General features: G+C 51.1%; 1 protein-coding gene across 1 annotated transcript in view; it reads left to right on the forward strand.

Moving 5' to 3' along the window:
- LOC144107963 (uncharacterized) overlaps positions 1-17,841 on the forward strand; it is a 135,853-nt gene that overhangs the window by 42,611 nt on the left and 75,401 nt on the right. The window contains exons 6-8 of the mRNA XM_077641212.1: positions 4,823-4,914; positions 5,787-5,875; positions 12,168-12,390. Coding sequence (XP_077497338.1) covers positions 4,823-4,914; positions 5,787-5,875; positions 12,168-12,390 — 404 coding nt within the window. The remainder of the gene's footprint in view (positions 1-4,822; positions 4,915-5,786; positions 5,876-12,167; positions 12,391-17,841) is intronic.

Genomic DNA, 17,841 nt, shown 5'->3' on the forward strand with positions numbered 1-17,841 from the left:
GAACGAGCGCACACATGCTCCTGCCCGCGAGCGACGAAACCAGGTTGCCTTGGGAGTGGTTATGTATGCGGTCCGAAATGGGAAGCAGGCGCAGTGTGAGCAATTTTCCTGCTCTCGTGCTCTCAGGGCCGCCGCATGTACCCCTCAGTCCCTCTAGATAGAAGCTACCCTTCATGGCCAGGTGCAGACAGCTCTTAAAACTGACGTGCAAGTAACCCAACAACACATACCGAAACTGCAGCTTGTGAGCAGGTCTGCAGACCCTCTATCCCACGGTTTGGGCTGGTGTATTGTGATGTCCACCATCAAATGCAAAAACTATAGCTGTAATAAAGTTTCTTCTTTCTATAGTGGCTGCAGCAGTGAGAGTGCTGTGTGCAGAATCTGCGGAACGCTCCTGGTAGGTTGCATATTTTCGCCCGTGCAAATCCAGGCTACGGCGCCATGCTGTCTTCTTCCAACATTTTTTTCTCTCCGTTGCTGCTGTGAAGTGCGCCATCGGTATGAAGTTCGCTCCTCACTTGGCCTCACTGTAACCCAGCTGCCGGTGACAGCGTAAATGCGAGCTCCAGATCCCGTCAGCGCAGTGTGCATTCCTTCCTTTTTTGCTCATATTTTTCTGCCTGCGGTTCTTTCCTCCCCTTCTCTTCCTTCCTTCCCTGCAGTTCTTTCCCCAGACTGCTGACCATACCTAGACAAAATCGCAGTGATCACTCAGACTCACAAACAAAAGATTGGTCAAGCTATGAGCTCACTCAAACTCGGACTCACACACTACCGGGCTCACTCGCACTCATAACTCACTCATTTATGCTCACAGTTCCTTTGGACTCTCTCCGACTCACGACTCGTCGAGGTCAGCCATTTGTTACGGCTGACGACTCAGTTCGACTCAGCTCATTTGGGCTCATTCAGCTATTTCGACTCCCATATCTCATCTGCACTTACGCCTCACGGCTCCTCTGGGCTCAGTTACTCATCTTAACTCAAGACTCATTCGGGCTCACTCATTGTTTTCGACTAATTGCACACATGGGTTCATTGTAGTGGCCATGTGGCACTCCCCCGAGCCGCCGAGACGCGAGGCAAACGATCCCCCCCCCGTAGCAGCGACGCGATGAAACTCTGACAAAGCTTTCGACACAAGTCCACCCGGCTAATTACCGCACACGCGTAAACTAGTAACAGGTAAGGGACGAAATGCCGTCTTCCTCGCTTCCGTGGAATCCTTTTCGGTCACCCACCGACGTCTCCAAACCGCCTTGCCCTCAAGCGTCCTTGCTCACAACTTTAAACCAGCAATTAAAAAAAAACAAGCGCAAACAAAAATACAGACCATGATCTGAGCCTGCGCCAGGACTCGCTCACAACTCAAATCATGATCTGAATGCGAGTCCGAACTCAGATCATGATCTGCCTGCGTGTCCCAACTCACTCACAACTCAGATCATGGTCTGAATGTGAGCCTGAAATTACTCACTAATGAGATCATCTGGATGTGAGCCTGAAAGAGTCCTACTACGAGTGAGTACGGCGACCTATGCTCCCAACGCGCGTGCCCCGGAGCGCACACCATAGAGGTATCACTTCAATGCATGCTTTCTAGGAACCTGAAAGAAACGGTGCAAGCTATGCAGATTGATAATTCGGGAGGCCTATAGTTACCCGCCGCGGTGGCTCAGTGGTTAGCGCACTCGGCTACTGATCCGGAGTTCCCGTGTTCGAACCCGACCGCGGCGGCTGCGTTGTTATGGAGGCAAAACGCTTAGGCGCCCGTGTGCTGTGCGATGTTAGTGCACGTTAAAGATCCCCAGGTCGTCGAAATTTTTCCGGAGCCCTCCACTACGGCACCTCTTCCTTTCTTCTTTCACTCCCTCTTTTATCCCTTTTCCTTACGGCGCGGTTCAGGTGTCCAGCGATATATGGGACAGATACTGCGCCATTTCCTTTACCCCAAAACCAATTATTATTGTTATTATTATCAGGCCTATAGTTATACCCAGCTAACTATTATTAGTCACGGTAGGAATATACCAAGTTTGTGAAAAGCAACCAGGGAAAAGGGTTTGCTTCTGAGCCACATAGTAGCACCCTTGGAGCACCCTTAAAGACCATAAGTGTTCGAAAGGTGAGCACATCGATTATCCGTGCAAGCTTAGAGCCTAAAGGTTGTCAGAACTACTCCACTGCATTGCTAAGAAATAATCCGCATTGTGTGGCTACTACGGGCAAAGCGGGTACATCCCTAACATCTACTCTATTTCCCGTGGCGTATTAACGAGACTTCGAGTTTGCAGCAACAGCATGGACATACCAACTCCCCGAAAATTTAATGCAATAACTCAGGCCTGTACACAGACTGGACACTTTCCAGGATGCCGCGACTGCTTCAACTTACGCCCTCGCTCCTCCTCGATTCTACTCACTCTCAGCCTGCGCGTCCTGCACGAGCACCGACTGTACACTTTCCACGATGATGCGACAACGTTGACGCACCCTCTCGTTTCTTCAATGCCGCAGCTCTGATACCTGCGTGTAGTGCAGGAACACTGATCGCAGTTTCAAGCATGCTGTACGTGCTTCTACTTACCTGCTCACTGCCCCTTTAATGCACTTGCTCTACTGTCTGCTTATAGCGCATGTGAAGAAGATTGCACACTTTCCAAGTCATGCGACGCGACTTACCCACTCCCTGCCTCATGAATGCCCTCACTCTCATTATCACACATTTCACAGCTCCCAAAGATGCTCTAAATGGTTCAGCGCCGCCTACTTGTACCCAAGCCTGTTTACATTTCACAGCTTCCAAAGATGCTCTAAATGCTTCAGCGCCGCCTACTTATACCCAAGCCTGTTTATATTCAATAGACACAGGCAGATAACTTTCTAGGATGCTCCTACTGTTGCATTTACTCTCTCTCGCTGCCCCTTGGCTGCACCAATTTTCAAGGCCGTCGCGGTGGCTCTGTGGTTAAGGCGCTGGGCTGCTGACCCCAAAGACGCAGATTCCATCCCGGCCGCGGCGGTCGAATTTCGATGGAGGCGAAATTATAGAGGTCAGTGTACTGTGCGATGTCAGTGCACGTTAAAGAACTACAGGTGGTCGAAATTTGCGGAGCCCTTCAATACGGCGTCCCTCGTAGCCTAAGTCGCTTTGGGACGTACGCCATAAGCACTAACTTTCACGGCGGCGTGTTCTGCATGAACATAGATTGCACACTTTCCAAAGTACTTCGACTGCTTTGAGGTACCAACTCATTGGTTTTTAAATACTCTTGCCCTCATTAACACAGTTTGAAGTTTCTAACGGCGCTGGAAATGCTTCCACGCAACCTACGGGCACCTTTAACTCAACTTACTATCAGGACTAATGTGCACCATCAACACAAATACTACGCTTCCCAAGATGATGCGACTACTTCCACGCCCTCACACGCTGCTCCTAAAATGAAGTTATATTAGGCCTAGATGTACTTCATAAAAACACGTTGCAGACTTCCTAGTGTGATGCGACTGCTTCGACTTTCCCGCTCGCTGTCACTCGGAAGCAGTTATCTGAGACCTGCATGTGCTGATTACCACAGATTGCACTCTCACAGATCTTGTGACTGCTTCGCACTACCCACTCGCTCGTCCTTTAAAGCACTTTCTCCCATGAACACAGACTGTCCACTTTTCAGGATGGTGCGACTGCTTCGAGGCACCTACTCAACCTCTGGAACATCAAACCAGTTTGCACGTTTTCCAGGATAATGCGACTGCTTCGCCGCACCCACTCGCTCACCCCTTGAATGCACTCACTCTAGTTAATACAGAGCGCCACTTGTCTAGATTCTGAGACTATTCAAGCGCAACTACTCGCACCGGTTGATTGCGTTTAGTGGCAGGCCTGCTTGTACTGCGTTAACACAGTTTGCACACATTCCGGGATGATGCGACCGCAAGAGTACCCACTCTCTGCCCCTGGATAGGAACCGCTGTGTACCGCATGGACACAGACTACAGATTATCGAGGATGCTGGGACCTGACTTCACTTATCCTCTCGCTACCCTCCGAATGCATTTACCTCAGCCCTGAATGTTTTGCATGAGCACTGCAAGCACAATCTTCGAGGCTGCTGCGCCTGCTTCAAAATATCAGCTCCCAGCAGATGGTGTGAATTTGCTACAAAGCCATCCCTGCAATTTTTTAAGAAAATCCTAGTCGCACCAAGTACTGAGTGATGCGAGCAATGAAGGCAGACGAAACCTTAAACTTGCGCATCTTAGGCTGGTTTAGGGCGCCTTTATATCGCTTAGAGGCGCGCAGCGATTGCCGTCGATAATATTAAGCGGTCTTGTTGCTGGTGCGACCAAAGACGACCTCCACTGGAATGACAGTGTAGTTAACTTTCCTCAGTTCTCAATAAGTAATACAGGAATTAACTCTTTGAAAACACCCCATTTTAATGATAAAAAAACTCGCACGTCCACTCTATTCCCACAGACTATAAGTTTTTAGGTACAAATGTAATTTAAATATAGCCTAACATGAAGAAAGATAACACAAATCTGAGAATTTATTCCCCTCGTCCGGAGCACTAATGTCACATCAGCAGGCCATGTAGATCTAAATGGTGATCAAACGCACTTGCCTGCTGCACTGCGGTCATTAATTTTTCTTTTGCTGCAGATTCTTTGGAAGTTGCCTTGAAATCAGAAATCTAGTTCGTAATGCGTGAAATTCGAAGCGCACGGAGAGATATTAGCTGGCTGCAGCGGTGAAGGGAAGCTACACCATTTCCGTAGACGAGCTGACTTGTGGTTCTCTTTTTTTTTTCAGATAGTGATCTCAGAATATGCATCCGAGCCAGGTGGTTTAGAATACACTCGCTTCATGTGACGGTGGAAACTGACGATAAAAATGAACCCTGGGTATGGCCTAAACTTTGTAAAGAGTGAGGAAATGTATCTGCACGCACACTTTTGGTATCCACTGAAGTACAAACCCGTAAAAGAAGTCAGCAAGTGAAAGACAGAAAGTCGCGCACACAACCCTAGTACTGTATGCACTTTAGACTTCATGCGACAGTCAGTAAGACGTGTTAAATCTCAAAGAACGATATCAACTTTTCACCATCTGAACATGATGCAGTTGAACGTCTAATGCAAGAAATTGTTGGTGGTGCAGTGCTGGGAGACAGGAAGTCTCGTCGATAGTAGAACTTGTTAGAGAGTAAGTGAGCTATTTTTCCGCGTCTGCGCATTTGATACAAGGCCGTCGCGATATGGTTATGCCGTAGACTGGAGATATATGCACTTCACGTACCCAACTGGTACGTTCGAGAGAGTACGTCGGAAGTCAAAACTGAGCGAAATCTGCCACAAATGTCACTTTCTGGAGGAAGCGCCGTCGCCTAATCAGATCAGTCCCGGACCGACTCATAATGTCGAAAAAAGGTTATAGTCGGCAGGAACCCAGCAGAAGTGAGATAAGGAAGCTAGGTTTGTACACATCTTGCAGAGTTACAGGTTGTGAAAGCCTTCGCCAGATGACAAGAGGAAGTTTGCCATTGTAATCCATTTGAGACCTCGCCGTAACGCCACTTCCGCATGCGTCGTCAAATATCATGAACAGAGCATTTTGCTTGCAGTAGGTGAACATGCCCAGCCATAACTCGAAACTTTTCAATAATGGTGCCTCGGTCTGCGGATATAGTACGCAGGAAGCAACATGAACAAAAAATAAGGAGCTTGGTTTGAGCCAGATATGCGTCAAGCAGGCACTTTTCTGTCCATCACAACAGGGAAGCAGTTCACTTTTATGGGACCGAGAGCTTCCCATGCAGACAGCCATCATGTACACTGTGCGGCCGAAGAAAGACAGACCGTCAAAGTAAGTTTCAGAAGTGACTTTTTCGTAGTGGGTAACTTTGTCACTTTTTATTTGTTTGAGCTTTTGCCTTCTTGAAGGCATATCAGTTTTCTTTGTGCGCTGCATGTCGGTGTTGCAGAGAGCGTAGTGGTTTCTTTATGTTCTCTATCATGAGCAGAAAATGAAACACCCCCTTCGCACTGCTGCCAGTTAAACTTCAGATCTGGGCGCGCAAGTTATTCCAGGAGATGATTATAGTTATGCAGAAGAACATTGATGAGTGAACACAGTTGAAAGAATTGGTATATAATCATCATTCACAACAGCGCAGCAAACAGACAAAAGGGTGACTAGACAAAAGAGAGTAGTAGGGAGACTAGAGTTTTGTCTAGACTCCCTTTTGTCCGTGTTTGCTGCGCTGTTTTGAATCATGAGTATGTAGAGTACATGCGGTCACCGACTAACCGCATGCCACTCAAGCACACAAGAAAGGTTTGAAGAATCTGGGGGGTCACCGGGCAAAATACGGCTTCATGCGTAAAACATGGACGATCTCTGGACGGGGTAGTCGACGGTTTCTCTGCTGTGAAAGTGCTGCGTCCGGTAGTACTTCGTAATTAACGCCGCTGACGCGCCGCAAGACTTTATAAGGACCAACATTGCGGAAAGTCAGTTTTTCGGAAAAGCCTCGCCGTCGAACAGGTATCCATACCCAAGCCTGGTCGCCGGGATTGTAGAAGACTTGTCTGTGCCGGAGGTTATATCGTTGCTAGTCTATCTTGTTGCTGTGTGATGTGAATACGTGCTAGCTGTCGAGCCTGCTCGGCTTCGTGGGCAAACTTCTCAGCGTCAGCAGAAAGTTGGTCATCGGTTGCGCAAGGGAGCATTGCGTCGATCATCGTCTGAACATCCCTGCTGTAGAAGAGGCGGAACGGTGTGAAGCGGGACGTCTCTTGAACGGCTGTGTTATAGGCGAATGTCACATACAGTATGATCATGTCCCAAGTCCTGTGTTGCACATCGACGTACATCCCCAGCATGTCCGCCATGGTCTTATTAAGCCACTCTGTCAGCCCATTTGCCTGCGGGTGGTAAGCAGTAGTTTTACGGTAAGCCGTTCCGCTTAGGTGAAAAATTTGTCATCATCTGGGAATTAAACGAGGTCCCTCGGTCGGTAATGAGGTATGTCGGGGCGCCGTGCGGAAGTACGATTTGATTCATGAAGACATCCGCAACCTCGGACGCTATGCCATGAGGTAAGGCTTTGGCCTCGGCGTATCGAGTGAGGTAGTCTGTGGCAATGATGATGTACCGGCTGCCACCCGAGGACAAAGGGAAAGGGCCAAGAAGGTCCATGCCGACCTGATCAAACGGGGTTGGAGGAGCCCCGAAGGCTTGGAGGCCGGGGCCTTACAGCGCTGACATTGGCGACAGCTCTGCACATAGCGTTTAACAACAGTGGAAAGTTTGGGCCAGTAGAACAGCTGGCATATTCTGGAAAGCGTGCGAGAGTATCCCAAATGGCCAGAGGTTGGTTCGTCGTGGCACGCAGAAAGTATTTCCTCTTGAAGTGTTCCCGGCACGACGAGGAGGTACGCTCGATATCTGGAACCAAGGTTCCTCTTATAGAGCACGCCTCGTTGCAGGGAAAACCGCGACATGTGCCGAGAAAAACATTTAGGAACGGTGGCTAGCTGACCTTCTAGATAATCGATGAGGGGTCGTAACTCTGGATCGGCGCGCTGCTGAGTTGACAAATCAGAAGAATAGATAGCCCCAAGGAAACTGATATCGTCGTCCGTGTCACGTGGGGGCGGATATTCCGCAACCGCTGCAAGCTTGTCGGGGTCGGGCTTCACGCCGGCGGCGCTGACATTGCCGAGAAATTTCAGCTCCTGGTAACCGAAGTGGCATTTTTGGGGCTTCAATATCCGGTTAGCTGAACGAAGGGCTTCGGGGACCGTCCGCAGGCGTTCAAGATGTTGACTAAACGAGTCGCCGAAAGCCACGACGTCGTTGAGATAGACTTGGCAACACTGTCATTTAAGACCGGCAAGGACAGTGTCCATCATGCGCTGAAAGGTGGCAGGCGCAGAACAAAGACCGAGAGGTAGAACTTTAAATTTATAAAGTCCGTCGGGAGTGAAAAAGCCGTCTTCTCATGATCCCGTACATCAACCTCAATTTGCCAGTTGCCACTTTTTAGGTCGATGGACAACAAATGCCGAGCGCGCCGAAGGCGGTCGAGAGCGTCGTCAACATGTGGCACTGGGTAAACGTCCTTGTTCGTGACTGCGTTCAGCTTCCGGTAATCGACGCAAAAATGCAGAGTGCCGTCTTCATTTTTGACTAGGACGACCGGCGAGGACCATGGGCTGTTGGAAGGCTGGATAACGTCATCTTCAAGCATCTCCTTAACTTGGAACTTAATGACTTCGCGCTCTGTAGACGATACGCGATAGGGGCGTTGACTGATTGGGTGTACGTCATCATACGTCAAGATGTGGTGCTTGGCTATGGTAGTTGGACGCACTTTCGGCGAGGAGGCGAAACACTCTGAATTCGAGCAATAGTGCACACAGCTCTTCCCGTTGGCTACTCGACAGCGCGGAGTCGACATCGAGTCTCTCTCGAGAGAATGGAGGCTGCACTGGTTCTGAGGAAAAGCACTCGGAAACATCGGAGATGCGTTCGACAAAGACTACGGAAATGCCGCGAAAAAAGATGCCGATGCTCGTAGTAAAATTGGTAGCAAGTACCTGCGACTGGCCACTGTTAAGATGGATCATACTGCGGCCACGCACACGCCTTGCGTCAACAGTAATGAAAGGTTCGTTTCGGCGATGACGTCACCGTCCTGAAATGATTCGCACTCAACCGTAATGAAGGCGCTGGTTCGAGGCGGCAGGGTGACGGTGTCCTTAGAAACTAGAAGTGTCTGTCTTGGTCGCGGTGCATTTCTGATGGCGAATGCATTCTCAGTTGAAAGCGTGACCTTGTTATCGCGTAGGTCAATAATCGCCCCATATTCACGCAGAAAATCTACACTTGAGATGAGGTCGCGCGCGCGAGAAGTTATTCAGAACAAGACATCAGACGACAAATGTGGACCCCCGGATTTGAACTCGGGCGGTGCACATGCCGAGAGGTGCAATCAGACGACCGCCCGAAGTGCGAACTTTGAGCCAGCCCATGGCGTGAGAACCTTTTTGAGAATGGTGGCGAACTGGCTACGCAGAATCGAATAATCAGCACCAGTATCTAATAACGCTCGAACGTGGCGACCATCCACTATCACAGGTATGTCTAAGGAAAGCCGCTCTTGAGTCGGGGGCTCCGGAGGGGATGATCGGGCACAGGCGTCGTTGTCTGCAGGCTTTGCCACCGGGAATTCGTCGGCGTGGCGTGTGCTTTCTAATGGCGTCAGTGCGTCGAAGGTATCGGAGAGCGCGGGCGTCGTAATGGTCGAGGCGCCGTCATGGGTAAGCGTCAATGTGTCGAAGCGAGCGGGTACTGCGGACTTCGGAACCGTCGAAGCGTGGTTATGTCGACGAAGTGTCGCTGTGTCGAAGTGAATAGTGACCGCAGACTTCAGAACCGTCGAGACGTCGATATGTCGAGGGAGTGTCGCTGTGTCGGAGTGAACGGTGAACGCGATCTTCGGAACCGTCGAGCGTCGTTATGTCGAGGGAGCGTCGCTGTGTCGGAGTGAACAGTTGCCGCGGACTTCGGAACCGTCGAAGCATCGTTATGTCGAGGGAGCGTCACTGTGTCGGAGTGAACGGTGACCGCGGACTTCGGAACCGTCGAAGCATCGTTATGCCGAGGGAGCGTCGCTGTGTCGGAGTTAACGGTGACCGCGGACTTCGAAACCGTCGAGCGTCGTTATGTCGAGGGAGCGTCGCTGTGTCGGAGTGAACGGTGACCGCGGACTTCGCAACCGTCGAGCGTCGTTATGTCGAGGGAGCGTCGCTGTGTCGGATTGAACGGTGACCGCGGACTTCGGAACCGTCGAAGCGTCGTTATGTCGAAGGAGCGTCGCTGTGTCGGTGTGAACGGTGACCGTGGACTTCGGAACCGTCGAAGCGTCGTTATGTCGAAGGAGCGTCGCTGTGTCGGTGTGAACGGTGACCGCGGACTTCGGAACCGTCGAAGCATCGTTATGTCGAGGGAGCGTCACTGTGTCGGAGTGAACGGTGACCGCGGACTTCGGAACCGTCGAAGCATCGTTATGCCGAGGGAGCGTCGCTGTGTCGGAGTTAACGGTGACCGCGGACTTCGAAATCGTCGAGCGTCGTTATGTCGAGGGAGCGTCGCTGTGTCGGTGTGAACGGTGACCGTGGACTTCGGAACCGTCGAAGCGTCGTTATGTCGAAGGAGCGTCGCTGTGTCGGTGTGAACGGTGACCGCGGACTTAGGAACCGTCGAAGCGTCGTTATGTCGAAGGAGCGTCGCTGTGTCGGATTGAACGGTGACCGCGGACTTCGGAACCGTCGAAGCGTCGTTATGTCGAAGGAGCGTCGCTGTGTCGGTGTGAACGGTGACCGCGGACTTCGGAACCGTCGAAGCGTCGTTATGTCGAAGGAGCGTCGCTGTGTCGGTGTGAACGGTGACCGTGGACTTCGGAACCGTCGAAGCGTCGTTATGTCGAGGGAGCGTCGCTGCGTCGGAGTGAACGGTGACCGCGGACTTAAGAACCGTCGAGGCGCATGAGATGGCGCAGCTTTTTATCCTCTGTCATTGCAGGGTCCGCGCGCCTGAAGAGGCGCGTCATGTCCTCTACATACGCTGCAACGTTTTCATTTGGAAGCTGAACGCGAGATTGCAGAGCGCGTTCTGTCCGTTCGCGACGATCCGAGCTGCCATATGTTTCTAGGAGACGACGCCGGAACCCACTCCAAGAGGACAACTGGTCTTCACGGTTTTCAAACCATATCCGAGCGCCGTCGTCTAGGCTAAGTAGACGTTTCTGTGCTGGGCGGCGTCATCCAACTGGTTGAACGTGGCAACTCGCTCGAAGTGCTGCAACCAGTCTTCTGCGTCTTCAAAGATGTCGCCGTGGAAATACTTCGGCATGCGGGGATTCTGGAGCATGAAGTAGGGTGTGGGCGCCCCAGGCATTGGGATGGTCGCGGCAGGCATTGAGGCGGCGCCTAGTTTTTCTGAGGACATGCCCGAGGGGGCAGGCTCGGGTGGTAAGCCCCGAATCCGGCAGCGAGCACGGTGAACGGGCGTATTGACGAGTGTAGGACTGAAGCGCCGGCTAACCGTTGGGGTACGGGACACGAGATCGATCCCACCTCCACCACATTTGTCACGGTGTTGGTGACAAGACAGGGACCTGGCAACAGAGGGGGCTCGGCAGCACATCCTTCGGTGGGAGAGACGGCGAACTTCGACATCGTTCAATCCGCGCGCCTCCAGTGTAAACGTCTTTTTGCCTCATCGCCACCTTGCACTATATACCAGGGCTTTCAAAGAAGCCCGCCTATAATTTTAAAAGTAAGCTTTTTGCGGTAAACAGAAGCATCTTGCGCCATATATAGTAATCCTATTATTGGTGGATTTCAGAAAACACATCAATGATGTTCACTGTTAGGAAGTTAATACCGATAGGCATCTAATTGCAAGTAGAGACTTATAACCGAAAGTTATTAAGAGCGATATCAGTTTTTAGAATTTCGAAAGCGCGAGTATCCTCGCCGCTATGGCTAAAAAAAATTGGGCCATTTATCGCGTAATTTGAAAACTGCGCATCTGTGGGTAACAGAACGACAAGTCTAATGGCGCTGATCATCGCAGCCAGCGCCGTCAAGTGACCTTACCCTGTGGCGCCTCCGTGCACAGAGCCGTGCGGCGTAAAGCCGTCTCAGGCGTCCAGGTGACCTTCGCGCTTTAGCAACAATGCGAGCATGCCTCGAGAGACCAAGAAGACGAGACTCAATCGCGGATTCGGCGGTCTCAATATCGTATATCGCCAATGTATAGTTCAAGGAAGCAGGCAGCAGCTGCCGTTAACAAACGCGCTTAAGAAGCAAAATTGTCCAAACATCTTTGCAATCTTCTCTGAGTCTACGCCGCACTCCTAGTTACTCTGCCAGGGACCTTCGAGGTACATTTAGTCTCCAAATCATGGTCAACGACATGAGGTTCAATCGAGTTTCGGAAAACAATATTCAATTCTGAACGCGTCTAGTCTGCCAAAAAGATCTTTTGTCAAGCAGAGCAAGCGTGAGCGGAGCCACAAACATTGAAACAACCAGATTTTTCTAACTTAGCCTAAAATCTTTCTCTCTGGTTCCTTCCTCTCTAGCTTGTACATCGAACTTCCAGGAAGCGGAGAAACAAAAGTAAATTTCACCAACAAAGTTAAGAAAGGCCAAAGTCTCGTGTTCATGGTACGCCTGAAAACCACTTGTCTCGTGGTGACCAACAATTTCGACGAAAACAAACATTTCACCGTTCTTAAGAGGGTCAATGAGCCCTTCATAAAAGCGAAATTCCACGATGACCTGGAGATCATGAAGGTAGAAGGCGTAAGTGGTGCTTCATCATTACCCTAATTTCTCCCCGCTTCGGGTCGTGCTACACCAACTGCTCTTTTATTCTAGCTGTTGCCTAGCAGGCAGCTTCAGCTGAAATTGCGAGCATTCGAATGCGAGGCACTCGTCATACCCGTTTCGTTATGCGCGTGTCTCTTTCTGCATACAGACTAGGGGCCGTATTACGGAACGGTCAAATAGCAAAGTTGTCAAAAACTTGTCAAAAACGGGTCAATTAGCCTCGCTCCTATTGGTCGGTCGTGGCCGGCGGCAATATTGCTTTTTTTCGTCATGGGTGGCTGAAGATTACGTCACGGATGTGGCAGAAGTGGTGACATTGCACACCTAATTATGCAGGCGCCAATTGACAGTTTGTGGAATTATGGGGGGACCAGCCGTCCACACCCCTGCACTCCCACTCCGCGGATTCAGCGTTCCCGCTCGCCAACCGCAGATGGGTTCGTGCTCTAGGGAACAAAGAGAAGGGACGACAGAGCGTTAACACTCATATGCTATTTATTACAGTTGCAATTAATACACAGAGCGGGCCAGCTGGCTACAAAACATCAACGAGGCATTCTTCGGAAGTAGAAGGCTACGTAAGAAGGGCTTCTGACTTACCGGCTGGGGCAGGGGCGCGACTTCGGAAGTATCGGCGGCGAACATTTGTATTCGCCGACAATGGCGGCCGGGTTTTCCCGTGCGCGACCCATTCTTGGGGCAAAGCCATTCCCGAGCATTTGCTGCGCTCGCTTCGCTGCCTGGAACCAGAAGTCCAGCGGCAAGGCACGACGGTTCGCCGTACGCCGGCCGCGGAAGGAGACAAGAGCGTGCGGCTGCAACCGCTCACGGCGCTGGCCGGATCCCAAAGAGACACCCTCCGGTTCCGCGGAATTTCGCGTAACCTTCGAGATGGCACTCCCATCCACGGAGACGTCGCGGTCGGGTTCGAACCCGACCGCGACGGCTGCGTTTTTATGGAGGCAAAACGCTAAGGCGCTCGTGTGCTGTGCGATGTCAGTGCACGTTAAACATCCCCTAGTGGTCGAAATTATTCCGGATCCCTCCACTACGGCACCTCTTTCTTCCTTTCTTCTTTCCCTTCCTCCTATATCCCTTCCATTACGACGCGGTTCAGGGGTTCAACGACAGACTATAGCAAAGTTTACATTCAAGACAGTCCTCAAACAGCCCGATAAACGAATCGCGCACTGTAGCAGGCGGCTAACACAGTGACTACACACGCAGGTGACGCTGGCGAGCACCGGAGGCACCATCTGCTACAATGCCTGGTTCTATTTCTTGCCTTTTCCACGCTGTTTCGAACTGTTTCTGCAGGTAATGCTGTCTAGGCTGTCTAGTTTGAAGGACTGCATCAGTGAACAAATGTGGCACAAGCGGCAGCATGCCCGGCTACACGAGAGCATTGCGCGATTTGGGGAAACATAGAGCGCCTTAATTGGGTTTATGTCCGCCTTCAAAACACACGTTTATCGTTACGTATTAAAAAGATAGCTTAGAAATGACGCAACATACTTTCCCACAATCTTCTAAAGGTTTCAGCAAGTTTTTTCTTACATGTATTTCAATAGGCCGCGCTCTCGTTCCATACCTCCTGCCCGGAATCATCGCCAGGCGCATTTAACGCGGTGTACTAAAAATACAACGCCTTCGAAATGACGCTTCGTACTTTCAGAAATTGTTGTTAGATGGACTTTGTTGCTCCTCACGAAAAGACAGCATCAAAGGTGCGCTGTGAAATAAGAAAGCTGCTTTAAAACATTCACTTCTATGTATTCCTATGGGCACTCAGCCTACTTTATGCACACAAAATGGCGGCACCTATTGCGGCTTTTTACGAAAGGAAGGAGCACAATGTGGGAGAAACAGCATCGATTAGTACCTTTGTGTGGGCCAGTTGTTGAGGCAACATGGGGAGGTGGAGCGCAAAGAAACAAGGACGACACAGACTCGTCCTGTTTCCTTGATGTCTATGTCGTCCTTGTTTCTTTGCGCTGCACCTCTCTATGATGCCTCACCAACGGGACAGCACAAAGGTACTAATTTTCATCCCCACTTTTTCCCCAGTCGTCCCAGCTGGCGACAAGAGCGCTATCGCGTTTTGCTTACGTCACAAATCAGTGTTGGTGTACATGCGTTGCACTCGCAAGTGAGCGTCTAAGCACTGACTGCTTCGTTCAGTGCATGCCTCACATTCATGTTGTGACAAGATCGTAGCTAACGTCACCTAATTTTTGCATCGACAGTTGTTGAGCTCCCGTTTCTGGCATTTACATCTGTACAGAAATAGTAGTAGTCGGCGCAACCGGTTGGCGGTTGCCGTGAGAACCACTCGAAGGGTGGTTCCTTCCAGTGGTTCCCATAGAAGGCGGAGGGTGTGGCGACTAAGAAGGAACGCGTAACCGTAAAGGGGTGCCACGGGAACCACCCGGCGGACAGTTACCGTGAAGGAAGGAGGGTAAGGCGAGAGAATAAGAAGGCCCAAGCAGATTGCGGTGGCCACGAGAACCAACCGGAGGGCAGTTCCCCTGGAAGGGGCAGGGTTAGTGTGATAGAAGAAGGGTACGGCGAGTGTGAGGAACTACATCCAAAGAGCTGTTACCGTTCTATGAGAAGGGAGAGAATGGAGCCAGAGAGGCAATGCACCACGGCTGATCTGCGGTAGCTGCTTCGAAACGCGCCAGCCGGGTAGTGGCGAACTGGAGAGGAGGGCTAGTCGAAGAACGAGTACGTGCAGAAAACTAAAAAGAGCGCTCTATCACTATCATGATGTGAATTCGTTCGAATGTTCTCTACCGCAACATATCTTGAAATATAAATACAATGGCACCTGTCGCTGAATCTCGCGTTACATAGTGGCAAGCATCCTCTGAGTTTTTTTTTAAATATTATTTTCTATTAAAAAAAGCCCATATGGATGTATTTGCAGCTGCATATTCGTACCAAGTCGCAGCCATAAAGAAAAGTGACAGCCTTTGTTTTCTGCTTCTTTCAGCATGTGCCATATACCCACACGTCTGGCGGCTACAAACAATCTCGCATGTAAATAAACAATTTCTTACAAGTCCGCAGCATTGAGTATAGCGCTTTGTGGCTCTCGTAGCACTCCGCTTAATTATTTATTTCCAAATAACTTCTTTAGTAGCCACTGGATGACCAGTGACATCGCTTTCACATGCAAGCTGCCTCTCCTAAGGAGGCGTTGATTGGTACCGTGCACCGAAAAAAAAATGAAAGAAAAATACGCCTGTTATGTGCTACCCTGCTGTTTTCTGGAAAACAGAGGTACCTCTTGAAGTAACTTTTCCTTCAGGTGTTCGCAGTGAACAATACGCACTGCAGCGTCGATTTGATATTGTGACGAAGAAGACGAAGTTGGCAGTGACCCGAGACGGAGCCCACCAAATGTTACGTGACGGCCAGCCGAAGAATGAGACGAGAGATGACTGATGACAATGAGATGGTTTAATGGCTGCTGGCCTAGCGCGAGCGCTCCGTCTCGGGTCATTGCCAACTTCGTCTTCTTCGTCACAATATTAAGACGGTGTGTGCAGTTCCGGTGCCTGGACCACGAAACATCTCCGACAGGCGACATGCTGTAAGGCCTCCACAGAAAACGAGGCAGCGGCGTCGGTATAGGCAACGAGAAAAAACACCAAAGGAGCGAAATTTGTGAGTGTGCTACGCTTCTCCGCCTGGATGCTGTCTCTGACGGTATCTTCCCTTTGTAGGACCCTGCAGGCGCTTGAGCAAGAGACTGTATGCTACCAGGAATCGTGAGGCGTCGGGGACCAATGCTCGTTAGGGGTCTGAATAGCGATAGCCTGGCTGTCATCTTTATTCGCACGCCGACAAGCATTGAAATAGTCAAAAGGACTGGCAGTGACCTGTGTGATGTAAACGGGCCCATTTAGAGAATGGGCAAGAAAAAACTGCTGCTCCTTCCGTTCTCCGATCCCTTCGGACTAAGCGACGCTATGGACATGAGTGCCTGCGCCACATTAGAGAAGCTAGCCGAATTCCCCTGCCGGGAAGCAACAGCACCTGCACACGCCGAAAACCCCTCCTGTACCCTCTGCCACCACCCCAAAGCCACTCTCGATAATATCTTTTTCCTCTGCCCGGCGGGTCCTCCCCCGCGGGGCCTGGAGCGCCTTACCACTTGGGGGGCTTGGGAGACCCTACTGTGCTCCGAGGACCCGGCCAAGCAAGCCATCGCCACAGGCCGGGCTGCCAGCGTCATGAGCCTCCGGGACATGAACGTTTGAGTGCAGCGGGGCCGTGCGGGGCCCAAGGACGTGCGCGTCCTAAACTCCCCTGTGTGTAATAAAGTTTCCACCACCACCGGAAGAGTGATACAGACGCCGGCAGGAGGGGAAAAGAGCCAAGCCGGCGGCATGTCCGGGGAAGACGGGGAATGCCGCCTCTGAGAGGAGGGCGAGGCAGACGCTCCAGCCTGGGAAGGAGGACCTCCCAAATTCAGGAGAAAACTAGCAAAGCGGCTCATTGGAGTGGTGACCAAGACCCGAGACGACGCCACTCGCCAATTGGTCCTTCGGCGTCCCAAGCGCCCAAGCCATTGGGGAGAAGCCGAGCCTGAGCGAACGAATGCGGTCCACTCCGCAGTCCCTCCTTTATGAAATGATCGTGCGATAGTCGAGGGCTTCATATTGTCGGCCATCCAGGGTGTTGTGAAAGAGTCCCACCTACTCCCGGTGGGAAATTTTCTAGGCTGAACGTGAAAGCGCAAGAAACAAGGACGTATAATAAGAGACAACACGAGCGTCTTATTCTACGTCCCTGTTGCGGTTTTACGTTCAGCATGGAAAGCCAACTCGCCCAAACGCGGCCTTTATGGAAATTTTCCGGGTGCACGCATGAGCGCCTTCATTGTGTCCCGTAACCCGCGTGAAGACAATGGAATACAAAAGCCCAAGCGCACCATCTCTGATGTTGCCAGCTGACTACGGTAGCGAGGCCCCTTGGCAAAATTACGCCGTACACAGAGCGGTGCAGATTGTCGCTACTTGGTGCGTTTGTGTCTTGAAAGTGCTCCATCGCATTAAGAACCAGCGCTAAAAACACACACAGAGGACGAGACGAGACACACGAAGCGCCTTCGTGTGTCTCGTCTCGTCCTCTGTGTGTGTTTTTAGCGCTGCAGCCCCGACCCCTCCTACGCGTGTGCGCAGGAGGCATTCGGTATTCCTATCCGCAAGTACGCCTCCACTAGCAAAATTTCCTTATTTTCTTAAAATGCATTTTAGTAGCATTTGAAGTATACTTTTCCCAAAAATAATGGATCAAATGTCATACACTGGCCCTCCATGTAAATGCTCGAGCCTGGCCCGGCCCGGAGAAGCAGCACATATTCCGGCCCTGCTTGGTCAGAAGCCTAAACAGGGCAGGCCTTAGCCCATGCAA

This window comes from Amblyomma americanum, chromosome 10 (assembly GCF_052857255.1).
Source record: "Amblyomma americanum isolate KBUSLIRL-KWMA chromosome 10, ASM5285725v1, whole genome shotgun sequence".
In the NCBI taxonomy this organism is placed as follows: domain Eukaryota; kingdom Metazoa; phylum Arthropoda; class Arachnida; order Ixodida; family Ixodidae; genus Amblyomma; species Amblyomma americanum.